At 34.9% G+C, this 27702-nt stretch overlaps 1 protein-coding gene across 2 annotated transcripts in view; it reads left to right on the forward strand.

The window, feature by feature from the left end:
- The first annotated feature begins 991 nt into the window (after positions 1-991).
- ric1 (RIC1 homolog, RAB6A GEF complex partner 1) overlaps positions 992-27702 on the forward strand; it is a 42387-nt gene continuing 15676 nt past the window's right edge. Inside the window, exons 1-7 of one of the 2 annotated variants that reach the window (XM_028463190.1) lie at positions 992-1546; positions 6822-6929; positions 19116-19195; positions 20663-20770; positions 22695-22840; positions 23889-24025; positions 26909-27000. In XM_028463190.1, coding sequence (XP_028318991.1) covers positions 1406-1546; positions 6822-6929; positions 19116-19195; positions 20663-20770; positions 22695-22840; positions 23889-24025; positions 26909-27000 — 812 coding nt within the window. In that variant the 5' untranslated portion in view covers positions 992-1405. The remainder of the gene's footprint in view (positions 1547-6821; positions 6930-19115; positions 19196-20662; positions 20771-22694; positions 22841-23888; positions 24026-26908; positions 27001-27702) is intronic. The other variant, XM_028463191.1, reaches the window with a different exon arrangement.

Consider the following 27702-nt stretch of genomic DNA (forward strand, 5'->3'; position numbering starts at 1 on the left):
GTTTTTGAGCAAAGTACATCTTTTCATTGAATAAAAAAATCCCAAGGCACACCACCAACCGAAAATGTAAAAAAACAAAACTTTGTAGTCTATATTAACAATATAGAGTCATTCTAGTCAAAGTGTCTTGAATGGAAATCAAATAAACACACAAAAAAAAGTTTTTATGATTGTTCACATTTCTACTTTCTATTAAAAAAGTGCAATTAATAATCTGCGTGTGTTTTGATAGGAATCAAATTAACAAAATAAATCTATTATGATTTTTTTACATTTATTTTTCAAATGTTTACGTCGTTATAGTGCACAGTTCACCAAGTCACATTCCTTGTGTGTATAACATACATGGCCATTCAAGTTGATTCTGATTCTGAAATAAAAGGTGTAAATAATAATATGCAGTCATTCTTATCAAATTGTCTGGAATACAAATATAAAAACAAAACATAAAACATGATTAGAACTACAATTGATATTTATTCCATTAAATATTGTTTTGTTTTGTATAATGGATTTTCATATTATATAATTTTACTATTATTATATTTATATAACATTTATAAATAAATTATTATTACTAGTACGTACGTATATGACATATAATATTTGTTTTTATTATTTGATTAAAATTTTTTTTTTTTTTTTACTTAAATCCAAAAAAAATCAATTAAAGAAAAATTTGCTCAAATGCAATTATTTGGGTGTCAACTATTTTTTTATTATTTGCGTTAGAAATGTTTTTACTTTGATTGAAAATATTTATTTTTGATTTGAGTAAACTTTTTTTGATTGAAGTGATTTTTCTTTTGATTGATATTGTTATTATTTATTTATTTTTATTGAATAATAACGACACAAATCTACCGCTATATGTTTCCACCACTAGGTGGCGCTTTGGAGCCACATGGTCTCAGTCAAAGGAGTGGTGACGTCACACATCAACACTACGCAAACGCTCGAGCTCTGACCACTCAGCGTAGAGTCAGTCGGAATCTTGGAAAGATGGCGACGGAGGGACTCAGAGGAGTAAAGACTGGAAGCTTATATGTTAGTAAACACTGCTGGTGCCGAGCCCGTATGAACTAAACGGTCGCTGGGGGTGGAAGTTTAAGTCTCCATTGTTGGAGGAAGTCTTCTGTGTGTCGCTGGGAGCTGAGCGGAGCTCGCTTTAGTTGTGGGTAACACTCGTTAGCTCCAGCTGGAGAAGCAGCAGCAGCAGCAGCATCAGCCTAGCCCTGAGCTAACTCTGCATGGCAGCCGAGGATCAACAGCCTGTCCGGTGTTAACACTGGCTCCACCGACTTTAAGTCAAAGTTTTGGTTTTTCCTCACTGCTGATGACTGATTCGGAATAAAAACACCGACGGTGGATTATTAGGATCCACGGACGAACTGGCACCGCCGTCATGTATTTTCTAACCGGCTGGCCACGGAGGCTACTTTGTCCACTCCGGAGTGACGAGGAACCGTTCACCATCCATCCCAGCTCCCAGAGGGTCTACTTTGCCCTGCTGTCGGAGACCCAGCTCAGCGTCTGGTTCAGCCGGGTAAGAGTCGGAGCCAAGTTGATCTTTAAACGGAATCCAAACAAAAAGAAGCAGCTCTGTAAATAATTACGAACAACAACAAAGCCCATCACCTACTCTTAAAATGGTACCAATAAGTGGTCGGTGGTCATCCACTGACTAACCATTCATGTTTTTAAAAATGACTGGAGTTTATTATTGTGCGCAGTCATTCAACAAGTTTCAGTATGATGTGTTGGCACGTACACACCTACACGACGACAGGTGACGTTACTACGCATCTTTGAGGCATCCTTAAACGACGACGTAATAATCTATTCATCTCATATACTTTCATTGTTCTATCAAAGCACTTTTGTCACACTCAAGTCCCGGGGGCCAATTCCGGCCCTCAAGAGCATCTAATTTGGCCCACCGGAGAAAGTATTTGAATTTGAATGATATTTCAGCAGTCTTCAGAAAAGCAAAAAACAGAACAAACAACACTAAATTGTCTAACTAATCAGTCGAAAGGGTTTAGGTTAAAGCAAACGCTTATACACACCTATCTCATCACAAAAAAACAAAACAAGGCTTTATAGATAATATAGAAATAATAATAATAAACATCAAATATACACACACATACATACATATAAACACATACATGCATGTACATAATATACTATTTAATATTCCATCCATCCATCCATCTTCTCCCGCTTAGCCGTTTCCGGGTCGCGGGTGCAGCATCCTCAGTAGGGAGGCCCAGACTTCCCTCTCCCCGGCCACTTCCTCCAGTTCTTCCGGGGGGACCCCGAGACGTTCCCAGGCCAGCCGAGAGACATAGTCTCTCCAGCGTGTCCTGGGTCTTCCCCGGGGCCTCCTTCCGGAAGACCCGGTATTTAATATTTGCTACACAAATATCAATTACATTTTAAATATATAGTGTGGCAATATTTAAATTAATAATATTCTCTTTCACAATAAATACCTTTTCGATATATAGCTTTTACTATGTTTATTAAGTATTAATGTATTTTATGTTTAAAAAAAAAAAAAAAATGAATCACTGTGTAAGTTACAATTTATTAGATTGTAGAGATAGCGCAGTACCTGCAAATTTATTGAAACTTTACAATATTTGCCAGTGCTCACAGTTTTTCCCACGCTTACATAACATGGCAGTTGAAAGGACAACTTCAGGAAATTTACTTTGATCTCCTGTCATGTTTCGACTGTCAACTGCTGATCGCTTTGATGTAATAATTACAGAAAAAACTTGCAGAAATTCTTATTAGGGAGAAGTCAAGGAAACGTCAAAGCAATCAGTAGATGCCTCTGAAGAAGACTGGCAGTTGACACTTGAAGCATGTCAGGAGATCAAAGTACATTTCTTGGAAAATAGTTGTTTGAATAAATGAAACCTCAACATGACATACATTTTTAGTGTTTGCAAGAAAAAATTTGCATATTTGCATAAAAGATTACACGGTGTGAATGTAGACGCTTTTAGACTTTGGTGGTAATCCCGGTACCATAAAAGTCCATGCACGCTTGAGGAATAAAAGCAGATGCCTTGAGAAAAGTCAAATTGAACTGTGTTTTCTAATTTAACTGATGTCTGTTTCTACACTCGACAGTGGAAAAAAAAGGTTTTCCTAATGCATAACATTAACACAGACCAGTTCATAAAAATGCTCCCTTTGCCTGATGTAAGCTGATGGAAAACATGCTTTGGTAAAATAAATGAACATTTTCTTCCAGAATTATTTCATGTTTTTGTAAAACATAAAAAAAACTGCTTAAATATTTTATTCAATACTCAGTCATTTGTCCGGTGAAGTGTTTATACGTCTTTTTTTGTGTTTGTTGTTGAGTTGGTCCAACAATGGATCAGGGTCACTGCTTATTTCCTGAAGCCCACACAGGATGTGAACATGCTCCTTTCCCCTCCACCTCCAATGAGCTCCACCCGCCACCTTTTTTTTTTTTTTTTTGTTGTTGCAGGTTTTAAGACCTTCTCTGACAACAAATACCTTTAAAATCTGTTAAGCTCATTATTGTGTTGTTTGTCTGGACTGTCGAACCCAACTCAACACACGGGGTGTAATATATGGATTTGTTTGTTTGGGCAAGGAATTTAACAAGACACATGGAAGACAATAAAATCAGCTTAGTACTTGTGCATTTAGGTAAATAATTTGTGGGAATAGTTTTGTTGTTTATACACTTTAAGTTACATTTAAGGAATTATTTGTAAGATAATATAAGCATAAAACAAAGTCATAAATGTGAAGGTATTTATTTTTTGTTAACTAAAGCTCACATACATGTAAGATCCAGTCAGAAAATTGTCTTGCATACACCCCACTGATGTTAATTTCTCATTATTGTTGTCTTTTAACTATTTGTAAATGTCTTATATTCCATAGAGACAGGATAATGGAGGCCAGGCTTCCCCAGTAGAGCATTTGTTGCTCTAAGTATCACATAGGTGTCAGCGTCATAATAATAATAATAATGATAATAATGGCTTGAATTTAATGTATATGGCACTTTTTTTTCAATCAGACTTGAAGCACGTTACAGAAACAATTATTTCAAAGTAGATTTGAAGGTTTACTTTAAAATTTCAAAGTAAATCTCCTAACAAAAGTTGTCTGAATGAATTACTCCATAACACATTATTCATACAGGTGGTGGTAAGCTACATTGTAACCACAGCTGCCCTGGGACATACTGACAGGTGGTGGTCCCTAACCACCACCAAGATTCATACACACTTCATACCCATTCAAACAAGATAATGTGGGTAAAATATTCAACACTAGAATAATATATCTAACTTTTTCAAAATGTGATTTGACTCCCAGGGAGGAGAAGGAGATGGGTTTGAGATTCCTGTTCAGAAAAGGTATTGTTGGCTTTATGAATGTTTAACACTGAGGGGAATTTGATCTCTTGTTACAGTGACACTGTAATGAGATCAATGCTACACAGGTGGAATTACCTTTACCTTTCCTGTATTGGTTTACTATAGTAATCTGTTTTACCTCAAATAAAACACATTCATCTGTCTAACGTAGACTAGTTTTTAGTTTTTGTATCATCTGTTTTCCAGCTTTTGCGTGCAAGCCATGATGTAGCAGGTTTACTTTGTCATTTAGAAAACATTAGGCTTAGCAATACTTAATAATAAAACCATTAAAGTTAAACAGTTTGTAATTGATCATAAAAACATTCAAAAAAAATCTCACTCTGTCATAAGCAGTAGAGAAAAGGAGAGATTTTAACTTTTAATTAAAAATGTTCACATTTTTAATTTACGGTATATTAATTAAGGAACTTGTTTCTTTTTACAGGAGTTTGAGTTAATAAAGAGAAATAATTTAAAAAAATGTGTCTTTCCTTGACATATGTGTTAACCTCTGACATTAGAACTATTAGACAAAATCACATTTCTGACATTTAATAAACAAAGAAGGCACAGTGGCCTAATCTGAGGGATGCCAATCTGGTCCATCACTGTGGGATGTTGAGTACTTAATAATTACATCAGTTATTATTCTATTTTACCCATTTTATTTTATTGTTTTTGCTGTTGTTTTTACCTAATTGTGTACAGCGCTGTGTGCCAGCTGGCTGTCTTAAAGGGCTATATTAATAAAGTTAAGTTGAGTGAGTCCCTTAACCTTAACTGCTCGTGTTGTACGTTGCTTGTTTGGATAAAAGCATCTGCTAAATGAAATGGTATTTAATTGTAAGAATGAAAAAAATAACCATATTTTACTTTTCCATCATATGAAATCAAATACAGTATTCTACAATGGTACTTCTAAGGGCTTAGACACTTGTATTGGATGTGATGCATTGTGTGTTTTTTTCCTCTTGCCGTATAATTAAATGAGGTAGTAGTGGTGCCTTTGATCTACTCTAGAACAAAGGCAGACACAGGAGTACGGTAATAATTCTTGTGGAGAACCGCAGCATGCACAGACACCTCTTTTTACCTGAGCTGCATCGCATTAACATTTTCTGCACACACTTTTGTTTTGACACGCTAAAAGGGTTTTTATGGCAAATGAAAAACCTGAAGGTGAAAGGAGTTTAGCAGCAGTCGATTACAAAAACCGTTTCAAACTAGGAGAGGATGATTTCAAATTAAATCAGCATTCATGCCTAAGAATCAAGAAAAATGTGTTTAATGTCTTTACTTCTAATGGCATAGCAAAGATATTGTGGCTACTCATGATCTCCTTTGATTTTATATAGGCAACTGGCGGCCCTCCTTCTAATTTTGTTTTTCCAAAGTTTTTTCAAGCCAGAATTATGATTCATGAAGTTGGAAGTTATATTAAGCCCAACATAACACACAAATCTCCAGAAACACCGAAAACGACAGCAAAATGCACAAAATGTCAACAAATGTACAAAAAAAACAAAGACGCACTAATATAAAAACACTTCAATACAAAATGACAAATGCAAAAACAACAACATGTAAAACAGGACTTCAAAGACACACAGAATGCCAACGAAATTGCACAAAATGACAGAAAAATACACAAAATAATAACACAAAAACTCAAAACAAGGCAACAAATCGTCAGCATATCGACAATAAAATAGACAAAATTGATAAAAAAAAAAAAACACAAAATGTTAACGGAATTGCACAAAATTACTGAGAAATATACAGAATGACAACAATAATAATATAAAAAAATAGAACAAAAACACACACAATGACTCAAAAAACACACAGAGGCAACAAAATATACCATATTGACAAGAAAATTGACTGAATTAAAAAAACACAAAATGTCAACAAAATTGCTTAAAATTACAGAAAAATACACACAATGACAACATTAACACAAAAACAATCATAATGACTCGAAAAACACAAAACGAAGGAACAAAACTTCAGCATATTACCAAGAAAAGAGACAAAATTAATTAGAAATCGCACAAAATGTCTAAAAACTCAAACACACACAAAATGACTGTAAAGAAGAAAAAAAACCCTTTGCACTTTCCTGTGTTTATGCTCAGATCGGTCATTATTCTAAATGCTAGCATGAATGTTGATAATGTGGCCCTCGGATCAGACAATCACATTTTTTGTGGCTTCCACTCTGGTAGAAGTCGCCCATCTCTGGCTTGTAGTATTTCAGACTGAAAGTGTTTGAAACATACAAACCCTTGGTTACATTAAATTAAAAGGAAATATGTGCATTTTTTGTGGCACTTTGTTGGTCAAATTTGTAGATTCATGGCTAATTTTCCTCCTTCTCGCTCCATTAAATCCCAGCCCAGCGTTTTGATTGTCAGCTACATCGAATCATCGAAGGCCGCCGCCCAGTTTGGTTTCTATCAGAAGGCGGAATGGAAACCAGACAACTCCATGATAGCTGTGGCAGTGAGTATCACCTCATCACATCACAGAAAAACAAGCATATCTTTCTCATGGTAATCTAAGTTTTAACACAATGCACCAATTTTCACTTTTCTTAGTATTATTTTTCTTTTAATTGTTAACTTTTAATGTTCTTATCAAGTTATTTATGAAGACAATTGTTAAAACTGTGGGCAAATCAATATATTGGCCAGATTTTTACCACTCACTGAGCATCTGGTAGCTGGCTGGCCTGCCATAGACCTAAAAATAATCTATATATACATTTATTTATTTTTTTCATTATTATTATTTTCATTTTTGTTATTTTTAATACATGTTTTTTAACTCCTACAAAAGAATTTGGCACTCTCATGGCCATTATTGCATCGTATCATTAATTTGCACATTCCTTCAATTCAATTCAACTTTATTTATATAGCGCAAATTATAACAATAGTCATCTCGAAGCACTATCAAAATATACAATTCAAATCCACATGAACATGCATCAGCTAAAAATAAACTCCCTTTTAACGGGAATAAATCTCCCTCAGAACATAATATAGTTTGCCTTACAACCTCTTTGCTCTTTGCTTTACTAATTACCCCTCAGGGATTAATAAAGTGTTTTCTTGTTCTGATTCTGATTGAGATGCATAATTCAATGATGAATCATTCAATGAATGTCATTACTTGCTGATTTTTGTTCCTCTTCTAAACAAAAATGAAGGCGTAGCTACATTGTTTGTGTTACATTGCAGTTTTAGTGAGTGGGACGGTTGCTGTAAAGGGCAAAAAAAAAAAAAGAACCATTGCTGCACTTTGCTGAACTGCAGTTTGTCCTACTTTCATTGTTCTGTGGTACTCTAAAATAGAAGACCAGTATTCCCATAGCAGTTAGAACAGAGGTGAAACACGTTCCTTTAGCTCTGATAATAAACCTGTTGAAACTTCAAATAATTCACGGATGGTTGTGTACACAACACTGTCATAATGTGTGTTTATCTGCTTCTGAAATTGTGTTGGTATTACACATTTGTGTCATGACAGAGCCATGTAAACTGTTGCCGACTATTGCTTTTTTCCGTATATATTGTTTGCAAAACTGTCTTTGAATTGAAATTACACACCTTATCAGAAGTTATCTGCTGATTCCATTTTTTTATGTATTATAACTGACAGTATACACCTTGAATGTTGTAATCCCATTTTATTGTAAAACATTGAACAATACCAGTGAAACACTACAAACTTGTTGTTTTAACTGCACACTATGCAGTTATCTCAAATATGAAGGTAAAATTTAAAGCATTGCTGTCCAAATTACTATAGTTTTTCATTTTTTTACATTTTTACATTGCAGACCTGTTTGCCAAGAATAAAATGCACAGCAGTATTTTGGTTTTGCAAATAAAGAAAATCACAAAGTTTGAAATAGAAACTAACAAAACATCTTAAACCACCAATAAAGTGTCCTGAGTTTTAGATTTTCTTGTAGTACAAAAAGAAAAAAAAATGTCCAAATGCTGCAGCTTAGTGGACTATGAAATGTGAAAATACCAATCTAGAATTAACTTCCAACAGCTTACAGGACAAAAGCTCCTAAAAGTCAAACATTCTACAAAAATAATGAAGCGCAGCATGTGTGATATTATTTTACGGGTAATAAATGAATGAGTGAATGAATAGATGAAACTGTAACACATTATTAAAAAACAGACAAAAGTCAAGGACACATGAAAGCGATCAGCAGATGCCTCTGAGGAAGACTGGCAGTTGACAGCCGAAATATGTCAGGAGATCAAAGTAATTTTCCTTCACATATTAAACTTACACTTTTATTTTGTATGAAGGTTATGTTTGCTCCTGATCACAGGGTCACACTCATTTGTCTGCTAAGTTTCACCTTAAATGAAGAGCTATTTTCTCCTCTCGTTTAACTTGTTTTTGCTTTAATTTAAATCATTACCCTAAGTAATGTTTGGGTAACACCTTAAAAACCTTCGTGATGGACTCATTTGGTACAAAAACTAGTTCAGGCTTCATTGTGTCTAGGTGTTAAATATGTTATAAATGAAGACAGATTACAGAACAGAGCAAGTGATGTTTTGTTAAACCTTTAGCTATCCTGGAGGCTGAGATTATGATTAAATCAGGTACAATTATAATGAATAATCACGCTGTCCAACAGGTCTAGATTTGAACAACTTGAAAGTGACTGATTAAGTTTTCAACATTATGACCGAAAAACAAATTACTCCACCATCTGATCCATATTGTTCTTTTTTTTTCATCTGAAATTGTTGGGGTTTACATTTATTAGTGTATTTTACAGCTGATTTATAGGACCCATTATTAGAAGAGATGCTAAAAGAAAGCTAACACAAGCGGAAGGTTAACTTTTATTAGGTTATTTATTTCAGACTCAGTAATTCTGATTAATTGTGATTTAACTTTAGTAATTGAGAACATTATTGTAATTGACTTTCTGAGGATAAAAAGTAATTGGAATTGGAAAAAAATGCTGGTCACTGTAATCGTAATTGAAAACTTTATTGTAACTGAAAAATGTAATTGACCCCAACCCTGGTCACAGGTTCTCATTTATTGTAGAAGTAATATGAGCACCTTATTTATAGACATTAGATTTTAATGGTTGAATGCAGCATAAGATTTTGAGCTTGGACTGACATTAATGTAATTCATTTTCTCAACACATGGAATCCCCCACATCAAGTATCAATGTTCAGGCTGTTTGCCTCCAATGAATGTCTCAGCGCGAACAGACAGCTGATGCATCTGTTGTGCAAAGCAAAGAAGAAAAAAAAGGCTCTGCTGCATGTTGTCGAGTTGTTTTCGTTCATCAAAAAGTGTTACATGGATAAACAATATTTAACAAGTAAACACTTGTTCAGCCTGTGGTTTTAAATAAAACTCTTTTTATCACAAATAGTTGTTAGCAACAATAACACTTTGACGCACGAGATACCAAGGCTGTTCAATTAATCGAAATTCAATTATTTAGTTATTACACTCAACGATTATTTAAATAAAATAAGCGAGAAAAAGGATTTATTTTTTTATTTTACATGTTTTATTTGCTAAATAAAACAAACTTCCACGATTTCGGACTTTACAAAGAATAAAGCTTGGCACACCGATTATTAATACTAACTTTGAGTTGTTTAATGCATGTGCATGCAAGCTCCTCCGCCCCGCCCCTCTCAAAGCTAAAGCTAAAGCTAGCCTGCAGGCCAACACGAGGAAAGTTGTTGCTAGCGGTCTTTAAACAAGCCAGGAGAAACTCTTGGTAAACAAGCAAGGCAAGTCAAATTCTCTTTAATGGGAACACTTTGAGTTTGACGATGATGACTGAGAGTAAAGACACATCACGTGCAAGAAGGGTCCAAAAAGTGAACATACTCCATTTTAGCATTTGAAGAATTTTATTTTTGTTTAAAGACTATATTTGACATTGTTTTGTGCAAAAAGAAATAACTTGTTTTGTTGACAAATAACTGTTTGAATAATCGTGATTTCAATTATGACTAAAATAATTGTGATTATTATTATTTTTTCCATAATCAAGCAGCCCTATGAGATGCCTTAAAGAGTACTTCATAGCGGCAGAGAACTGTTTTGTTTAATTTCAAGAAATGTAAGTAGTGCTCCTGGACTGTCAAATAAGTGACATGCTGAGTAATCTCTTGCTGTGTCAGCAGAATCAACCAGGTTCCAAAGGCCATGTGATAGGCCTCCGACACACAGCACATGCACACACAGCAACATATATATGTGTGTGTGTGTGTGTGTTTATTTTTAAAACTGTGTGTTTTTATTAAGTCCCCAAGCAGATCAAAAACCTAAAGCAGGCAGCTTTATTGTTTACAAATTAGTGAAATATACACAGGTCAGGTATAGAAGTAGAAGAATCTGAGAAGCATCTACTATATATATATGTACTTATATAAATTAATACATTTAAAGCCGATATCCGGAGTTTCTGAGAAATCAATGTTTATGTCATTCTTTTGAAATGCGAAAAAATACCTATAGTTTTTTACTATGGTCTACTGCCGGTGGTCATTCATATACATCAGTGTATATAAGTCTCGCCTTCGTCCTATAGACCCCTATACAAATGGAAACGAGCGCCGTGATCGCCCAGCCAATAAGCTTCAACTTCCTGTAGCGGATACGAAAAGTAGAGGCGTGGCTTCTGGTAGACTGGCAGAGACAGTGGGAGTAAGTGAGGCTTTTTAGGGCGGGACATTGTGATGTTTCTCAGAAACTCCGGATATCAGCTTTAAAGTCATATTTTGTCCCAGTCAGTGACATCCACTATAGTTTTGAAAACTTTTAAATGCTAAAGCAGGGGTTCTTAACCTTTGGGTCACCAGATGCCTTTAAAAAACTATGAATATTTTCTGAACAATTTGAGCTCATTTGTGCTTATTTTTACCCCTTTTCTGCAACTACTCTAAACTTGCCATATTTTACACTATTTTTAGCACTTTCTCTTGCCGTATTTTAGCTTTTTTTTTTAATGCATTTTTGTTATATTACTCCCATTTCTGCCACTTCTCCATCAAAGTCATTTTCGGCACTTTTAAACCCTTTCCACCACTTTTCCACCTAATGTTGCAGTTGTTGACACATTATTGTCGCTTTTAACCTCTTTTTATTATATTTCATACTTATTTTTGGCAATTTAACCACATTCAAGATTTGTCATGCCCATTATTTGCCATTTTAAATGAATTATTTCTACATTTTAAATTTGATTACCCCAACCCTCCCTCCCCTCAATTCTGTTACTTTTATGCCAATGTTAACACTTTGAATCCTTTTTCTGTACATTTTTGGAATTTGCCACTTTTAACCAATTTCTGTGGTTTTTAAAATCCCTTTTCACCACTTTTTCCACCTTATTTGGTCACTTGAACCCATTTTATTTCTGATTAAAACAATGATTTACATCTGTTCTTCAATGTTCATGTCTTTGTTCAATAAACCACCTTCAGGTACAGTGTCGGTTCCCGGTCTCTGGCACTTTTATATAAAACAAGGATTTACATCTTTAAGATGATGATATACTGTGGCTCAAGTAATAATAAACTTCCTGGATAACAGTGAATGTTATTCAGATGAATAAATAAATGTGGTTATCACAGATTCATTGAACCATGGACCATCATTTTGCTGACTTTATGGTTGATAACAAATTGAGGAGATTGGTTTTATTTAAGCCTTTTTTTTTGTTTATTTTGGCAGGATTTTCACATACAGATATTGGTATTTTCAGTTTTACTCGCAGTGTGGATATGGGATAAACTGAGCGTTGTGAAAGCCTGTGCCTGACACAGAGACTCAGTGTAAGGCTTCAGCTCATGTTACTCACAGTGATACGAGCAGCTCTGCAGCAACACTTTGTGTTGGAGGAACAAACAAAACATTTACAGTCGTTCTGCATACTGCGCTGTTTATGCATCGTAGACTTTACACAGACATCTCACCTGCCCTGCTTTCGTTTCATCTGTGCTACAGGCAGAATGTGTGCTACAGATTTTTATTCAAAGCCACAGGAAGAACTTGCAGAATAATTTAGACATGTTTTGACATTTAAGACAGCTGGCTTTGTTAGTAGCTGGGAAAAAAAATAGAGAAACTACCAATAATTAAGTGTTTTTATAAGTAATACCCAAGGAATTTTGATGTCTTTGTATTAAGTTTTGTGAAATATTTAATATAAAAAGAATCATTTTGGAAAAACAACATTGTTTTTGTTCCAAAGTCAGTTTGGCTTGAAGCTACACATGTATTCCTGTTTTATCCTCTGAGCCATTTTTCTGAGTGAGAGGTGCCCCCAGTAACCTTTGGAACAGAAAATTTCAGCTTAGTTTTGTTTTGAAAAATGAATTTTTACTTCCATTTTTTTTAATTATCTGAAAATTAGACAATACATTCAGCAGGTTCATTTTGTTTTCTTTTTGAATTATATGTTTATGTTTCATTTATTCAGACAACTGTTTTTTAGGGAATTCACTTTGATCTCCTGACTTTGATATCCTTGTCAGGACATCAAAGTAAATTTCCTGAAAAACAGTCTGAATAACATATTATTCAAAAAGAAAACAAAAAAAATTGGTGGAATTATTACGCGGAAGTCAAAGACATCAAAGCGATCAGCAGAAGCCTCTGAAGAAGACTGGCAGTTGACAGTCGAAACATGTCAGGAGATCAAAGTCCAATTTCCGGAAAAAATGAAACCTTAACAGAAAATAGTATTTGTGAGTGAGCTGAGATAAAGTTTATGTCAAAAAAGTAAGATACTTTGATTGCCATAGAAACAATATTAACACACTTTTCTTTTAACTTTCTTTTTATTTGTTTTTGAACAATTGTAAATTAGGACAAAAGCAAATTAAATCACTTAAAATGAGAATGAAAAATACAATAAAAATAAAATTAGAGGGAAAATGGTTTCAAATCACACAGGATCACAAGTGTTTTTTCCAACATATATTAACACACTTTTCATCTGCAAAGTTTCTAATGCCAAACTTAGTGAATGACTAAAGAAGTGTGTCAGCCTTTGTCTCAGGCCCACTCACTCAAGCACCACAGGGAGCAAATGGCGCTATTAAAAACACCTCTTTCTTACTCTAATCCACAATTGCAACATTTAGTACAGGACGTTCTGAGAGTTGAGTTCCAACAGCTCTTTAACACATCTCCTGAATCTTTCTCATTTGTCATGTCATTCTTTCTGAACGAAACAAAGGCCGAAGGCTACAAATGAGCTGCAGCTTTAGTTGTGTTGTCTCAGCATTCTTTCTACTGAGTTTCTGTTCTCTAGTGTTGTTATTGTTGTGACCTTTTTCAACAAGGTTACTTTTGAACTATATACCGGTAACTGTTTGAATTTTGAAATGCTTGATTGTTTGCCCTCTAAATTAGTTTGATCTCCATAATGCTTTAATGGGACTTTGGGGTGTGCATTGCCATCAATCTGACGACGATACAATACGGTCCAATATACAATATATCCCAATACTAAACAATATGATGTGCATCGTGATATCAGTAATTATAAATTTCGCCTTTACAAGTAAAAAATGGTATGAAATAATAATTTCAAACTTGCAAGAACAAGTGAATAGTAACTAACTGTAATTCCCAAATACCAATATCAACAACAAAACTTTTTAAAAGTAATGACATTTGTAAAAGTGTGCAGTAAAGCTAAAATGCATTGAGGAGTGAGGTAGTTTTACAAGGTCTGATGTGGTTCACTGACACCTAGTGACCGGGCGTTAACATGCTATGCTATGGATATGTTTGCGCAATGAAATGATTTTCCGTTAAGAAAACATGAAATTTTTTGGATCAATACGATAATCGTGCGGTGAAATATCGCAATATATCGCTGAATCAACTTTTTCTTGCACTCTTACACTTAATTTCATCGTATTTTATATTTTCAATTGATACTGAACTGTTCAAAATTATTATTATTTTTCATCTTGCTCTTTATTACCCATGAATGTCTAGTTGCCACAATGATGCCACGCCACAGTGAAATGAAAAAAAGGACATCTCTACAGCTGCGGCTTAACGTTTTATTTTGAAAGTGTGTGTTTCTGAGATAGCTTGTCCTGGATTCTGACTGAAACAAGTAATACGTGTTTAAAGTTTACATTTGTACACCCATTTCTCAAATTTAGGTTAATTGTTGTTCACTTAATGAAAAAAATGTAAGAGAAAGAGAAGCTTCTGTTTTTATTTAGACTGAAATATTACAATGCTGCTTGTTATTAATGATTGATAAATGAAGGTTTAATTAAGCTATAAACTGTATCATTTGTTAAAAAACATAGTATTTTCACAGCACAGTTTGTTTAATTGTAGTTTAATTACAGCATGAGTAGAACATGAACATCCATTGCAAAACAATAACTGGTAGGGGACTGTCGTCAATAATTTCTATAGCAGCTGTTTCCCAGATGTTTGGCTTCTTTCTCACCCCACAGACTTAATGTAATCACCCTCCTTAACTGCGGCTACGGCTATCTTTAGCTGCTTGATGTCTGCGTGCATGAATTAAAGCAGCAGAAGTTACAGCGAAAAAGCTTTTTTTTCTGTGAAGGCAACAAAAGGAAGGAATCGGGAGGTTTTTCTTGAATTCAACGTGAAGTGTGTTTTTTAAAATATGCGTGTGAGACTAAAAATGTTCTCTCCATTTTGTGAACTGGAAAAAAAAAAGGTTTGCACAACCCTGACTTGTCTATTGTACCTGGTGAGGAATGCAGTAGTTTGAGCCATGGAAAACCATTTCATGAAGCTCTGAATACAATGTCCTTGAGCTAATCTGACAGCCCCACGAACGTGGAAGGCCTTAGCTATCCAAAGCAACCATTTCTTACCACTGTGTGTTTTTGCACTCGCTGACCTAACCCTTGGTTTTATTACGTGGTTCACCACTTCTGGTAATGCAGATCTTATTCTAGAAAGAAAAATACTTGAACTCTGTTATAATGCCAAAACATGTGATGTACTCAGCATTTGGGAAAACATATTTAATGAAGTTTGCACAGGTGACGCTCATAATGGCACCTTTGAAATAACTGCACTCCTGAAGAGTAAGGAACTCATGGGCTGTGTTTGAAATGGCACTCTGTACTATACACTACAAGTCAATGAGTATATGCTGTCTCCTAGACTATGTAGTATGATAAGGATGATGACCATTCCCACTAAAATATATTAAAATAAGTTTTCCAAGAGCAGTGGTGAAAGTAACGGATTGCAACTACTTGCATTACTGTAATCGAGCTGCTTTTATGGTTACTTGTACTTTTTTGAGTATATTTCTAAATCAGGAATTTTACGTGCACTTTAGTATGAAATAATGTAATTCATTACATTTTTATAATTTTTATTAATTACTGAGTAAATTAATATTATTTGTTTTAATATGGTCAACGGACAATGTGAAACGACAAAAAATTTAATTACCAGACAGTAATCAAATGCGTCACATCATAGCCAACCAATCAGATTAAATGTAATGAATGGCGTCAAAACAGCATTAAATGCTGGTTATTTTCCCAGTTTTAAAGTTCATAAATTTAGCTATACTTGGTACACTTTTACTGTGCTGCTCAGCTCTCTTACTTGTTAATGTATACCATTCATTTTTCTAAAAGAGTGACACTATTCATATTTACTAAAAATTTGGAATTTTTATATAATTAAACTATGTACAGTATTTGTGTGCTGGATCGTAATATTTTTTAATGTATGGCATAAGTTTATACCTAAACATTTTGCACACAGGTATTTTTTGTGTGTATTTTGGGTAATGATGTTTTGTACTGTGTGCTTCGGTTATTGTGTTTTATTTTGGTTATATTTTCTTTCCTGTTTGAATGTTGTTTGTACATCTCATCTAATCTGTTTGTTGTGTTCAGGAACTGTCATGCATATATAGTCTGTGATGTAGACCCCAGGAAGCATAGTTACTACTTTTGCAGTATAGCTAATGGGGATTTAAATAAAAACAAACAAACTCCAACTAACCCTTTACACTGGTAGGTTTAAATTGTTTTGGTGCAGAAACTTGACCCTGCTGCACGATTCAAAGCTCTCGTATACATTTTTTATTGATGCCATTTGCTTCCTCTTCGTGAATAATTTTCACAACAATGGACATTGCATATGATCTGTGCTGTGCAAGTAGTGGAAGTAATCCATGCTAATGTTTTCTATCCAAACAAGTCAGACGTGTGAGTTTCTCTGTGTGTGTGTGTGTGTGTGTGTGTGTGTGTGTGAGAGAGAGAGAGAGAGAGAGAATCCCACATTGGTGATACTACTGCCAGCAACCCAAAACCCTGTGCGCTTGTGTCTACAGCAGTGCCTGTTCAGGCATGCATAAAAAACGCGTCTTCAGCACACAATCGCTGTGTTTCTGATGTACTTTTTCTGTTCTGCTGACTCAATACTTTCAAAGTTTAAAAAAAAAAAGCTTTCAAAGTGTTTTATTAGACCAGTCATCATCTCTTCTTCTGTATTTCTGTTTGTTTTCAGTTCACTATATGATTGTGTTTGGTTGTTTGTTTGACTTTCTCATCTTTCAAATGCTGTATTATAGGTAAACGGGTGAATAAAGGTGTGATGGCTTTCATCTATCTGATTGGTCAAACTATACATTAAAGGCATGGAGATTATATATATATATATATATATATATATATGTGTGTGTGTGTGTGTCGGAGAAGCCATTAAAACTCTTCCCAACTTGTGAATAGTTTTCCCTCCACTTCCTGCCTTTGAAGCATTCTCGTCTGTTGCCTTTGATCATCTTTTGAAGTTGCTGTGTAGTAAAACTTGGAACCGCCAATTTCCAATGTAAACACAATTTGAATCCTAAAATGTATAGTTACTTTACCATTTTGTCCCCACCGACAACTTTTTGAAGCCCGAATAATGTTTTATAAAAATGATAAATTTGGGTTTTAGGGATTTTGTATTCCATTCAACACTTTAAATAAAATTATATAAAGTAGCTGGCAACCATTGTGGTATTTCCAACCATGCCACACAGTTATTCAATCATAAAAATCTATATATTAAATATTTGCATACATTTAGTAGAGGGTCATGTTTTGATAGCGTGCCATAGCAGTTGCGTATTTCTTGGAAGTATGCATTATTTGTTCATTCAATTGGATGTTTCTTCCTTTTCTTAAATAATGTAAAACAGTTTGTCAATGAAAATTAAAGAGTGTACAAATATCAAACAATTTAAAAGAAAATAGATTTATGTTGTATGGCAATTTTGAAAGTGTATATGTCTTTTTGTGTGCATTATAATCAAAATTAATGAATTTCTTAACAGCAGCAGGACTAATAAGTTTATACGTCCAGAAAAAATGCACAAAAAATCTGTATGCAGTAATATATGTTATTATTGTTGTCTGCAAAAATGTATCCATTTTGCTTTGCCTGTACAAAATTGCACTGTTATTCATCAGATGCACCTCCAAATAATAGTAAAGTACTAATAAACCTTACACGAATGAGCCTTTTTGTTCTGTCGTCCTTTGTCATCATTTTTTTTCATATTTTTTTAGGAACTGGTCTTTGTGTCTTGAACTTGTTGCTGAACAAAAGGCACACTCCTGTAAAAAGGGAGGTCCTGATCAGATTACAGCTCATATATCTGTGTCAAAACTCTTGTTCTGTATGTGTCTCTGCAGGGTAGAAAGACTGATAGTTTGAGCTTGAATAAAATTATTTAAAAAATGCTTACTCTATGTTTAAAGAATATTAATTAAATATCCTTTTATAATGTAGCCACCATAATGAATCAATAGAAATAGTAATAATAATAATACCAAACTACTTTGATGATGGATCACTGCAAACCGAATTTGATCCTTTACCATGCATGTGTTTGTCTTTGCTGTTCAATAGAGAACCAATATCCATTCATCCATATCAGAAATTTGCAAGCAGAAGGAATTTGGTCAAACTGTTTTTTTTGTGCTTTTATATTTGTCATTTTTGTAACCTCCTTAATCAAATACTTAAATTATGCCTCATAAGGATTTCCGAAAAAGATCAATTTGGCGATATATCTTCATATTTCACAGCACGATTATCATATCGATCCATAAAATGTCCTAATCGATTTTTTAAATCATGTTTTTTAACAAAAAAAACATTTAATTGCACTAACGCATAGATAGCACGTAAACACCCGGTGACTAGTTTTTTAGAATTTAAGAACTTAACAGAATCTGCTGTAGAAACAAAGTTTGAAAAATGTTTGATAATCATGCCACTTGTTTTTGATATTGGCACTTGAACTACAGTTAGTTAACATTTACTTGTTCTTGCAAGTTTAAAAAAAAAAAATGAATTAAATTGTATTTTATACCATTTTGTACGCAAAGGCGAAATTTGTAATTTTACGATAAGTCGTATTGTTTAGTATCAGGATATATCGCATTGTGACATGCAAGTCGTGAATTTTATTATTTCGTCAGATTCATAGCAATGCACATAACCCTAATGCCTAATATAAAACACATGTGGTACTACAGAGATATTTGTTGTAAATCTGTCCATCTGTCAATGGTCGTAATGTCATGTCTGTATGGTATATTTTTGCTGTAACTAAATCGTTTTCTCTGTTTCCAGACGGCGAAAGGCTACATCCTGTTGTTTGATGTATTGGGCAGCAGTGATGACAAGTATCTCTATGAGCCTGTCTATCCAAAGTAAGTGTCAACTCTCTATACTCTTAACCACAAACTCCTGTTCACACGACTGCCTTTTTATCCCCCGCCACAAAGTGAGGAAAGGTGGTATAGGTTTGAGCTCCGTTCGTCTGTTTAAGAAAGGATAACCAAATTTGGTGCGTGGCTTAAGGGTATCAATACCTTGGTGGAGTTCAACAATGAGAAGCACGCAATTATTTTTCCCCGAGTTATTGCTCTAGTTCCGTTTTTCTTTACTCTGTTCGAGGTATCTTCAAAGGGGACAGCTTTTCTTCAAAGTAGTTGAAGATAGGATAACCAAATTTGGTGTGTGGCTTCAGAGTATCAATACCTTGATGGAGTTCGAAAATGAGAAGCGCGCAATTATTTTTTCTGGAGTTATTGCCTTTGTTCTGTTTTTTTAACTCTGTTCGAGGTATCATCAAATGGGACAGCTTTTCTCAGAAACCGTTTAAGATAGGATGACCAAATTTGGTGTGTGACTTTAGAGTATCAATACCTTGATGGAGTTCAAAAATGAGAAGTGCGCAATTATTTTTTCCGGAGATATTGCCTCTGTGCCATTTTTTTTACTCTGTTCGAGGTATCTTCAAAGGGGACAGCTTTATATTCTGATGTAATAATATTTTCCTATGTATACATCTAAGTTCTTAGATTTAGGAAATTTAGGAAAAGGTTGTGAGTTACAATGACAACCAATCTGGCGGGGGATGTTGATGACTGTCTTCTTGTTGCAATTAAAAAACTTTCTCCATTACTACCGTAATTCTCATTTGAAATATGTCTTCCTTAAAGCTCTTTACATGATAAAAAATGAAGCAGTTATTAGAATTTAGTGCTTTATTTAAGGTGATCGGATTAATCCTTTGAGTGGCACTGTGATGTGGACACATAAGTGGTGGAATGTCACTCTGAATGTGTGAAACTTAGTTACACAGACTCTAATCAGATTACATTACAATGCATTTATTCATTTCAATCAAAAATAATAATCCGATTTGGCTCACTTCAACCAGACTGAAGTGTTAGTTTTGTTTGCTTTTAAGCAGATTGGTGTTTTTCTTACTTCCTAAACCCTGCATAAGCAGTGTGTCTGAATATAGCCACTCTTAAAGAGGAACTTGGTTGAGTTTGAGGGTCAAATATCACATATTTTTCTTAATCATTAATGTTCACAGAATAAAGAATCATTTCGTAAACAGCCAATGGTTGATATTCAGTTTGAAACCAGCTTTGCTAATTATTGTGGCTATAAGGGAAAAATCAGCTCAGTAACCAAGCTTTGGGAGATCTTATGTCACCTTCAGTGTGTGCATATGTGCTTCACATTCCTAAACAACATACCAGAATAGGTTTTGGCAAGTTGGAACATATCCAGGAATTTTTTTCTTCACATCTTTACGTTGAAAATTTGCCTAGTTTTTTTCTTTATATTAATCAATGAATTGACCTTTGTTTTTGTAACAGAGGAAGTCCTCGTGTTAAAGTAACGCCAGGTTATAAGGAGGAGCAATGCGCCCCTGCTTTGTCTTTAGAGATGAAGAAGCCTGTGGACCTGGAGGCCCCCATCACCAGGTATGCTATACACCTTTGTTTACCTTTGTTTTGTCTACTAGACTCACTCAGACAGATTAGAGTTTTCACAACTACCAGTAAGTGTCTTTAGTTCTGCTTTTTTGGGTTCCTTCCTTGTCATCTTACAAATTTAGGTGACAATTAAAACCCTATATTTGTGTTTTACTGGTTTTTGATTTAAAGTACCTGAACTCACTTAAGATTTAACAGGTTTTTGTTTGTTTTTGTGTTAGTGGCTCACTGCCAGGGGTTGGGGTAAATTACATTCTTAAATTACAGTTACGTCTTCAACTATCCATTATAACTCAATTATGATTACGGTGACAGGAATTTTTTTCCAATTACAGTTAAAACTAGAATATTTTGCATTTCCTGAAGAAAATGTAAGTGAGGTTGCATCGCTGAAATGCACCCCTATTTTGCTGATGGAAAAAAAAGAACCTAATCCATAAAACGAGCCCCCCCCCACACCAAGAGCCAGCATTACCGTCAGCTAGCCCCTGATTGGCTGGTAACAAAGATCAAAGGAGTTTCACCAGCCACTCAGGAGCCAGCATAGTGCCTCCTGCATCGTCCCTAATTATAATCATTATTTTTCCCCTGAAAGTAAATCACTTACTACAGTTCAATTACAATTAATTGCAATTGAGCCTTTAATATAAATAAATAAGCCCAGAAAACTTAACCTTCATCTTGTGTTGGCTTTCTGTTTGCATTGCTTATGATGTCTTAAATCAACTGTTAAATACACAAAAAAAACAACATCATCATCCAATTTGTTTCTCAAATCTTAGTTACCATGTTAGGCTTCCTTATAAATGAAAATATTGTTTTTGATATTTTTCTGAGCAGTATACCCCTTGATTTCAATTTCCTTTAAATACTAAAATGATCCTTAAGAAAACTGACAGGTAAACTTCATATGAAACAATTTTAATAATTGTGTAAGTGTAAGCCATAGAACTGTAACATGGTTCCCCAGTTTTGCATTTGATTAATTTGTAAATGACAGTGTTTTTTTTTATGCCAATTACAATTACAGAGTCAATTATTTGAACTAAATTGCAATTCAGTTATGATATCAACGGCAACATATTTTTTTCAATTACTATTATAATTATGTCATAATTGTAATTAATTACCAATTACGTGATTACAATTATAATTAACCCCAACCCTGCAGAGCCACTGCTTACATTTTCCATTCTATTCTATGTTAACTTTATTGATCATGTGTTATAAAGCATCTATTCAGGCAGCCACACCAGCAAATGTTTAAGGAATAAAGGAAAAAACCACCATTTAAGTACAGTTTCAAATTAAAAAATGCATCAAAATGAGACACATTGAAGCCAAACTTAAATATATTATTTTCCTCAGTGCTTTGTTCACGTCAGGTTTTCTCTGCCTGTCGCTCACATCACCGTCCTCCCTGTCATCCCTCACAGCCCTCTTTTGTTTGCTGACTGACAAGAATTGTAGCTGCATAAGCTTTGTTTTTTGTCCTTCGTTTTGTTTGTCCCGTGTTTATCTCGCCTCTCCCTCTCATTTTGCCGCTTCTTCTCGACTTGCTGCTTTGCACACAGATTACATGGTGCTTATTCTGAACCGGAGCACTTTCTCAGTTCCGTTGGTATTTGACTGGCATAGCCGGAATGTACCAGAGACAAGTTGACATCTCCTGCTGTGCAGCTTCAGCTAAAAACGTCCTCCACCATTGTGGTTTCCTTCCAATATCTGACGACTGTGTTTTCAGCTTCTGGGCTGTACAATAGTCAGCGTTTAAACTGGTATACTTTTGGAGGATAACAAAAGTGCTTTAACAAACAACTGAGTGTTTGTGTCATGCTATCTGGTTTCCTCTCCCAGCTACCTGAATTCTTGTATTTACTCATACATTGCTCTTTATTTCCCATCCCACCAGTCTGCAGACTCTTCAGGAGGACTTACTGGTTTGTACTGCAGATGGATACCTCCATGTGCTGCACTGGGATGGAATGGGCAGCAATGGACGCAAAGCTGTCTGCCTTACAACAATCCCCTTCTCCATAGACCTGCAGTCTGCACGAGGTTAGAGACGCTTCGTGCACAGTTAATAAATCCACTAAATTAATGTGATGCTTCTTAAATCTCACCAAAATCAAATGATATTATGTTGTCACTATATTTAATATAATGATTAAGGGTGCAATGATTCATCCATTAGATCGATGAATCTATCTAAAATAATTTGAAAAAGGTAATCATTTTTTTCCCAATACAAGGAAATAAGGCATTGGATTTAAGCACGATAGACTTTATAGGGATGTGTTTTAAAAGCACTTTTAATTATAAAGACGTTACTGCCTTCTACGATGTCACACGCCAGCAGACAACAGAACAGCATTGCTGAGAAGCAGGCGAGCGAGATTTAGCATTAGTTCTGTAGAATCCTAATGATAACCATTGGATAACAATTAACCATGTTAACAAAAAAAGTATCAGGTTTGACCACTGCTTATTTAACCTGACTTAAACAGATGTTAGTTGCACTTTATGTTAATATTGTATTTTTTTTTATGTTGGAAAAAACCAGCAGATGAGTCAGGTAAACCTAATATGTATTTTTATTGAAAACGTATTTAGAGAATGAGAATGAGAGCAGAAAAGTGAACATCCTGTTAAATTTAAACTGAAGTGTTGGTTGGAATTTAATCAAATAAAATATGAATGCATTTGCCATTAAATGTTGTTTTCTTGTTTGTTTATGTCCATTGTTATTTTATAGATGATTCCCTTACAAGGAATCTAAGAAAGCTCACCTGCACTGTATAGTATCCAAGGTTTTATTTTACTGACACTGGTTGAGTTGTTATTTTGGCTAAAAAGTTACTGAATCGATTTCGGAGTTAATCGTTTCGGATCGAATCTTCTAAATTTACCAATAGTGTCCTTGAATCAAATCAGCACCAAAAAATCGTGATTCGTATCGAATCATTCCTAAAACAACTCGGTACACCCCTAATCATGATTGTATGTCTATTTATTATAAATTTATTAAAGTTTTTTTCCCTTTTTTTATTGCTAAAATGCATGTAAAATCTCACATTAAACAAATTGTTTGTGATTGTTTGTTAAGGTGGGCCCTCGTTGGACCTGGAGGGAGTTCATATCCGCTGTATGGAATACTGTGTGACCCTGGACGGCTTTGCTGTCGTACTGAGTGACGGACGGCTGGGCTTTATCACACCTCTGAGCAACACCATCACTACGGATGTAAGGACACACAGGGTTGGGGTCAATTACATTTTTCAATTACAATCATGTCTTCAATCATCCATGTTAAATCACAACTCTTATGATTACGGGGCTGGCATCTAATTACAATAAAAATTACACTTATTTTCCCCTGAAAGTCAATTACATTATCAATTACAAAAGTTCAATTACAATTAAATTATCAATTACAAAAGTTCAATTACAATTAAATTATCAATTACAATTAATCCCAATTACTTAGCCTTTAATAAATAACTCAATGAAACCTAATCTTCCTCTTGTGTTCGCTTTCTGTTATTACAGTATCTCTTATGATAACGAGTCATTTTTTACCCATGTCTTAAATGCGTTGTAAAATACACTAAAAATATTATCTATCATCCAATTTGTTTTTTATCTCTTGGTTTCCTTGTTATGCTTCCTAATCAATGAAAATATTGGTATTCATATGTTTGGTGTGGGCATTTTTTTTGTTACTATACCCCTATATTTACATTTTTTAATGGTAAAAGTGGGAAAAGTTGATATAAAACATGGTTTATTAAAATTAAAAGTTAATTAATTAAATTGTAATTGACAGTGTTTTTTATAGAATTTCCATGACAATTACAATTACAAAGTCAATTATCTGAATTTAATTTTCAACTGAATTACAATTACAACAGCTACAGATTTTTTTCAATCACAATTATAATTATGTCATATTTGTAATGATCAATGACGCAAATACAATAATAATTGACCCTGACTGCTGATTAGGGATGGGAATTGATAAGAATTTAGCAATTCCGATTCCATTATCGATACTGCTTATTGATTCGATTCCTTACCGATTCTCTTATCGATTCTCATTGGGTGAGGACATCAAATAATACAAATGGATTAGTTTGCTTTAACTCTTTATTATCTCATCTTTGTCTCTTTAATTTCCTGCAGGAATATCAGCTCTCTTTTAATCCACCAGGTGTAGATTGTTTTCACTGGATAATAATATATACAAAAGCACTATATAAAATTGATGAATTATTATTATTACTATTGTTATTATTTAAACATATGACACATTTTGGCTACAAACATTTGATAATATTTACAGTGCTCCTTTTGAACTTGATCCAAAACGAATTCACACATAAAACAAATACAGTTTCTGTGAAAAAGAAATTATTAACCAAAAGTACAGCTGCACTTATTGTAATGTATTTAAACGGTAAAGCTTTAGTTTAGCCTTTGTTTACATTTTTATAAATGGACCTTCAGAGACGCCGTCCCCGTTGGTACATCAGCCGTGTGTGTGAACGTGTGAAAGAGCAAACTAATGACAACGATCAGTACCAGTTCGTCTCCCGTGTCTGATTACTTGTTATGAGGACATAAACTGGCGACGACGTCTGTGTTCTTGCAGAAGTTTGTTGTTTTCGGGAGAAAAGTCAGTGCAAGAAGCAACTTTTGCGTGAGTGCACAGAACCCGGAAGTGACTAGCGTAGCAACAGAGACGCTACAAACGCAGAATGGAGGACAGCACAGCTGCGGGTGGAGGAGGTGGATTCTCCGCGGTGGACAGCAAACAACTATATGGTGGAAAGAGCCTCAGTTGGTGCTAGCATAAACACAATATACAGAACCTGGAGGAGTTTATTGTTACGTATTTGCGACGTAAGTGAAACCGATAAGCGGAATTGACAGGCAAGAAAACAAACGATTCCTAGGAATTGGTACTGGGAACCGGTTCTCAGAAATAACCGGTTTTCGATTCCCATCCCTCCTGCTGATGATGTCAATGATAGGTGCAATAACAAAGCAAGGGTTAAAAAAACGATTTCAGTTACGTACAAATACAGATCAATGTCTTCCTCCTGAGTTAGTTTCTCTTTCTGTTTTACTCGGCTGTCCTAAGGTTAACATTAGATCCTCCTGTGATTTATTATCCATAACCATGGGCGTTATTGCTGATCTCATTGTGCAAATAAACCATGGTAGCTTGACTTTTTAACCACATTAACCACTTTTTTTTTCTCCAAGCAAGAAAATCTTGTTGAGATCTGTTGACATTCCTCGAGCATTTCTCTGGATGTTTGTGTATCTTTCTCAAACTTGCTTTTGGAGCTAACACAATAACAGTGTTTCCAAGCTGTGATGACGCAAGACATTCCCAGTGAAGAAAATTCAGTGTATTTAAAAATAGTGCAGCGTTTTTTTTTGATTGTGTTTATTTGTATCACATTGTGACTCAGCCCAGGCCAAGCCGAGCGGCGATTACATTTACTTGGCAGTTAGTAAACAGTGAGGATTTCATCAGAAAAAATGTTCCTCACATCAAAAGAAAAAGGAGGGAAGCTTTCCAGTTTTTTATGCTGGAAATAATGGTTTTAAATTTACCCAGTGAGAGTTAAAGCTACAAGTCACACCAAATTGCAAATGGGCCTCCAGCAGGGTTGGGGTCAATTATAAATGGAATTACGTAATTGATGATTATTTACAATTATGATGTAGTTACAATTATAATTGAAAAAATCTGTTGCTGTCGTAATCATAATTAATTTGTAATTGAGTTCAGATAATTGAACATGGGTTTTTTCTTTTTTAAGAATTTTATATTTTGATAACGCATCGAGATTACTATTGTTGTAATTTGCGCGATATAAATAAAGTTGAATTGAATTGAATAATTGTAACTGAAAAAGTGTAATTGACCCCAACCCTGGCCTCTAGTTATAATGTAACTTCTTCAATTTCACTTTCACCTTCATTTTATACCACCTCTTTATCAACAGACGGTAGGTAATTAACTCGCTAATCGGAAGTTTGTGTGTGTGTAAATTGTGTGTCTGTGTTGGGTGTAAATTGTGCGTCTGTATTTGTGTGTGTGTGTGTGTCCAGCAGTTGCAGGGCGTCTGGGCAGCAGATGTGGCTGATGGCACATGTGTGGCTGTCAACAACAAGTACAGACTGATGGCCTTTGGCTGTGCCAGGTAACACGTCTCCTCCCTTATGTGTGCGTGTGTGCGTGTGTGCGTGTGTGCGTGTGTGCGTGTGCGTGTGCGTGTGCGTGTGCGTGTGTGTGTGTGTGTGTGTGTGTGTGTGTGTGTGTGTGTGTGTGTGTGTGTGTGTGTGTGTGTGTGTGTGTGTGTGTGTGTGTGTGTGTGTGTGTGTGTGTGTCGCCGTGTCGGGACAGAGCAAACCTGAGTGTGTTTGAGTTTGTGCATTACAGAGATAGTTGCTCTAGTGTGTGTTTGCAGAAGCAACCTTAGTGTGTGCTCGTCAGATGCTCCTGCTGGATTATGCAATCTGCCAGGTTGGCAGGAGGTTCTGTGCTCGCTTTCTTCCTACATATTTTTGACACGATTTCTTAAGGCTGGCTGAGATGGCGTGCTCAGAGCGGTGGAGTTTGTTCTGGGATTATTGTAGCAAGAGAAACTGAAGCATGACAAACAGTTTACTGTATTTGAAGAAGCTTTTGCTGCAGATGTAATTACAGATATGTTAGCAAGTTGGCATGACACACAGTGAAAAACGCCTTGTTTCACTATTGTTGGTGCGAGAACACTAACATACAGAAGAGGATTAGGGCCAATGAAAAAACAAAAAACAAAACAAAAAAACAGATCCAGTAGTAGAAGAAAAAAAATCACAATTGAATAACACTATTTAAAATCATATGGTTATCCCTTTTT

This window comes from Gouania willdenowi, chromosome 12 (assembly GCF_900634775.1).
Source record: "Gouania willdenowi chromosome 12, fGouWil2.1, whole genome shotgun sequence".
In the NCBI taxonomy this organism is placed as follows: Eukaryota; Metazoa; Chordata; class Actinopteri; order Blenniiformes; family Gobiesocidae; genus Gouania; species Gouania willdenowi.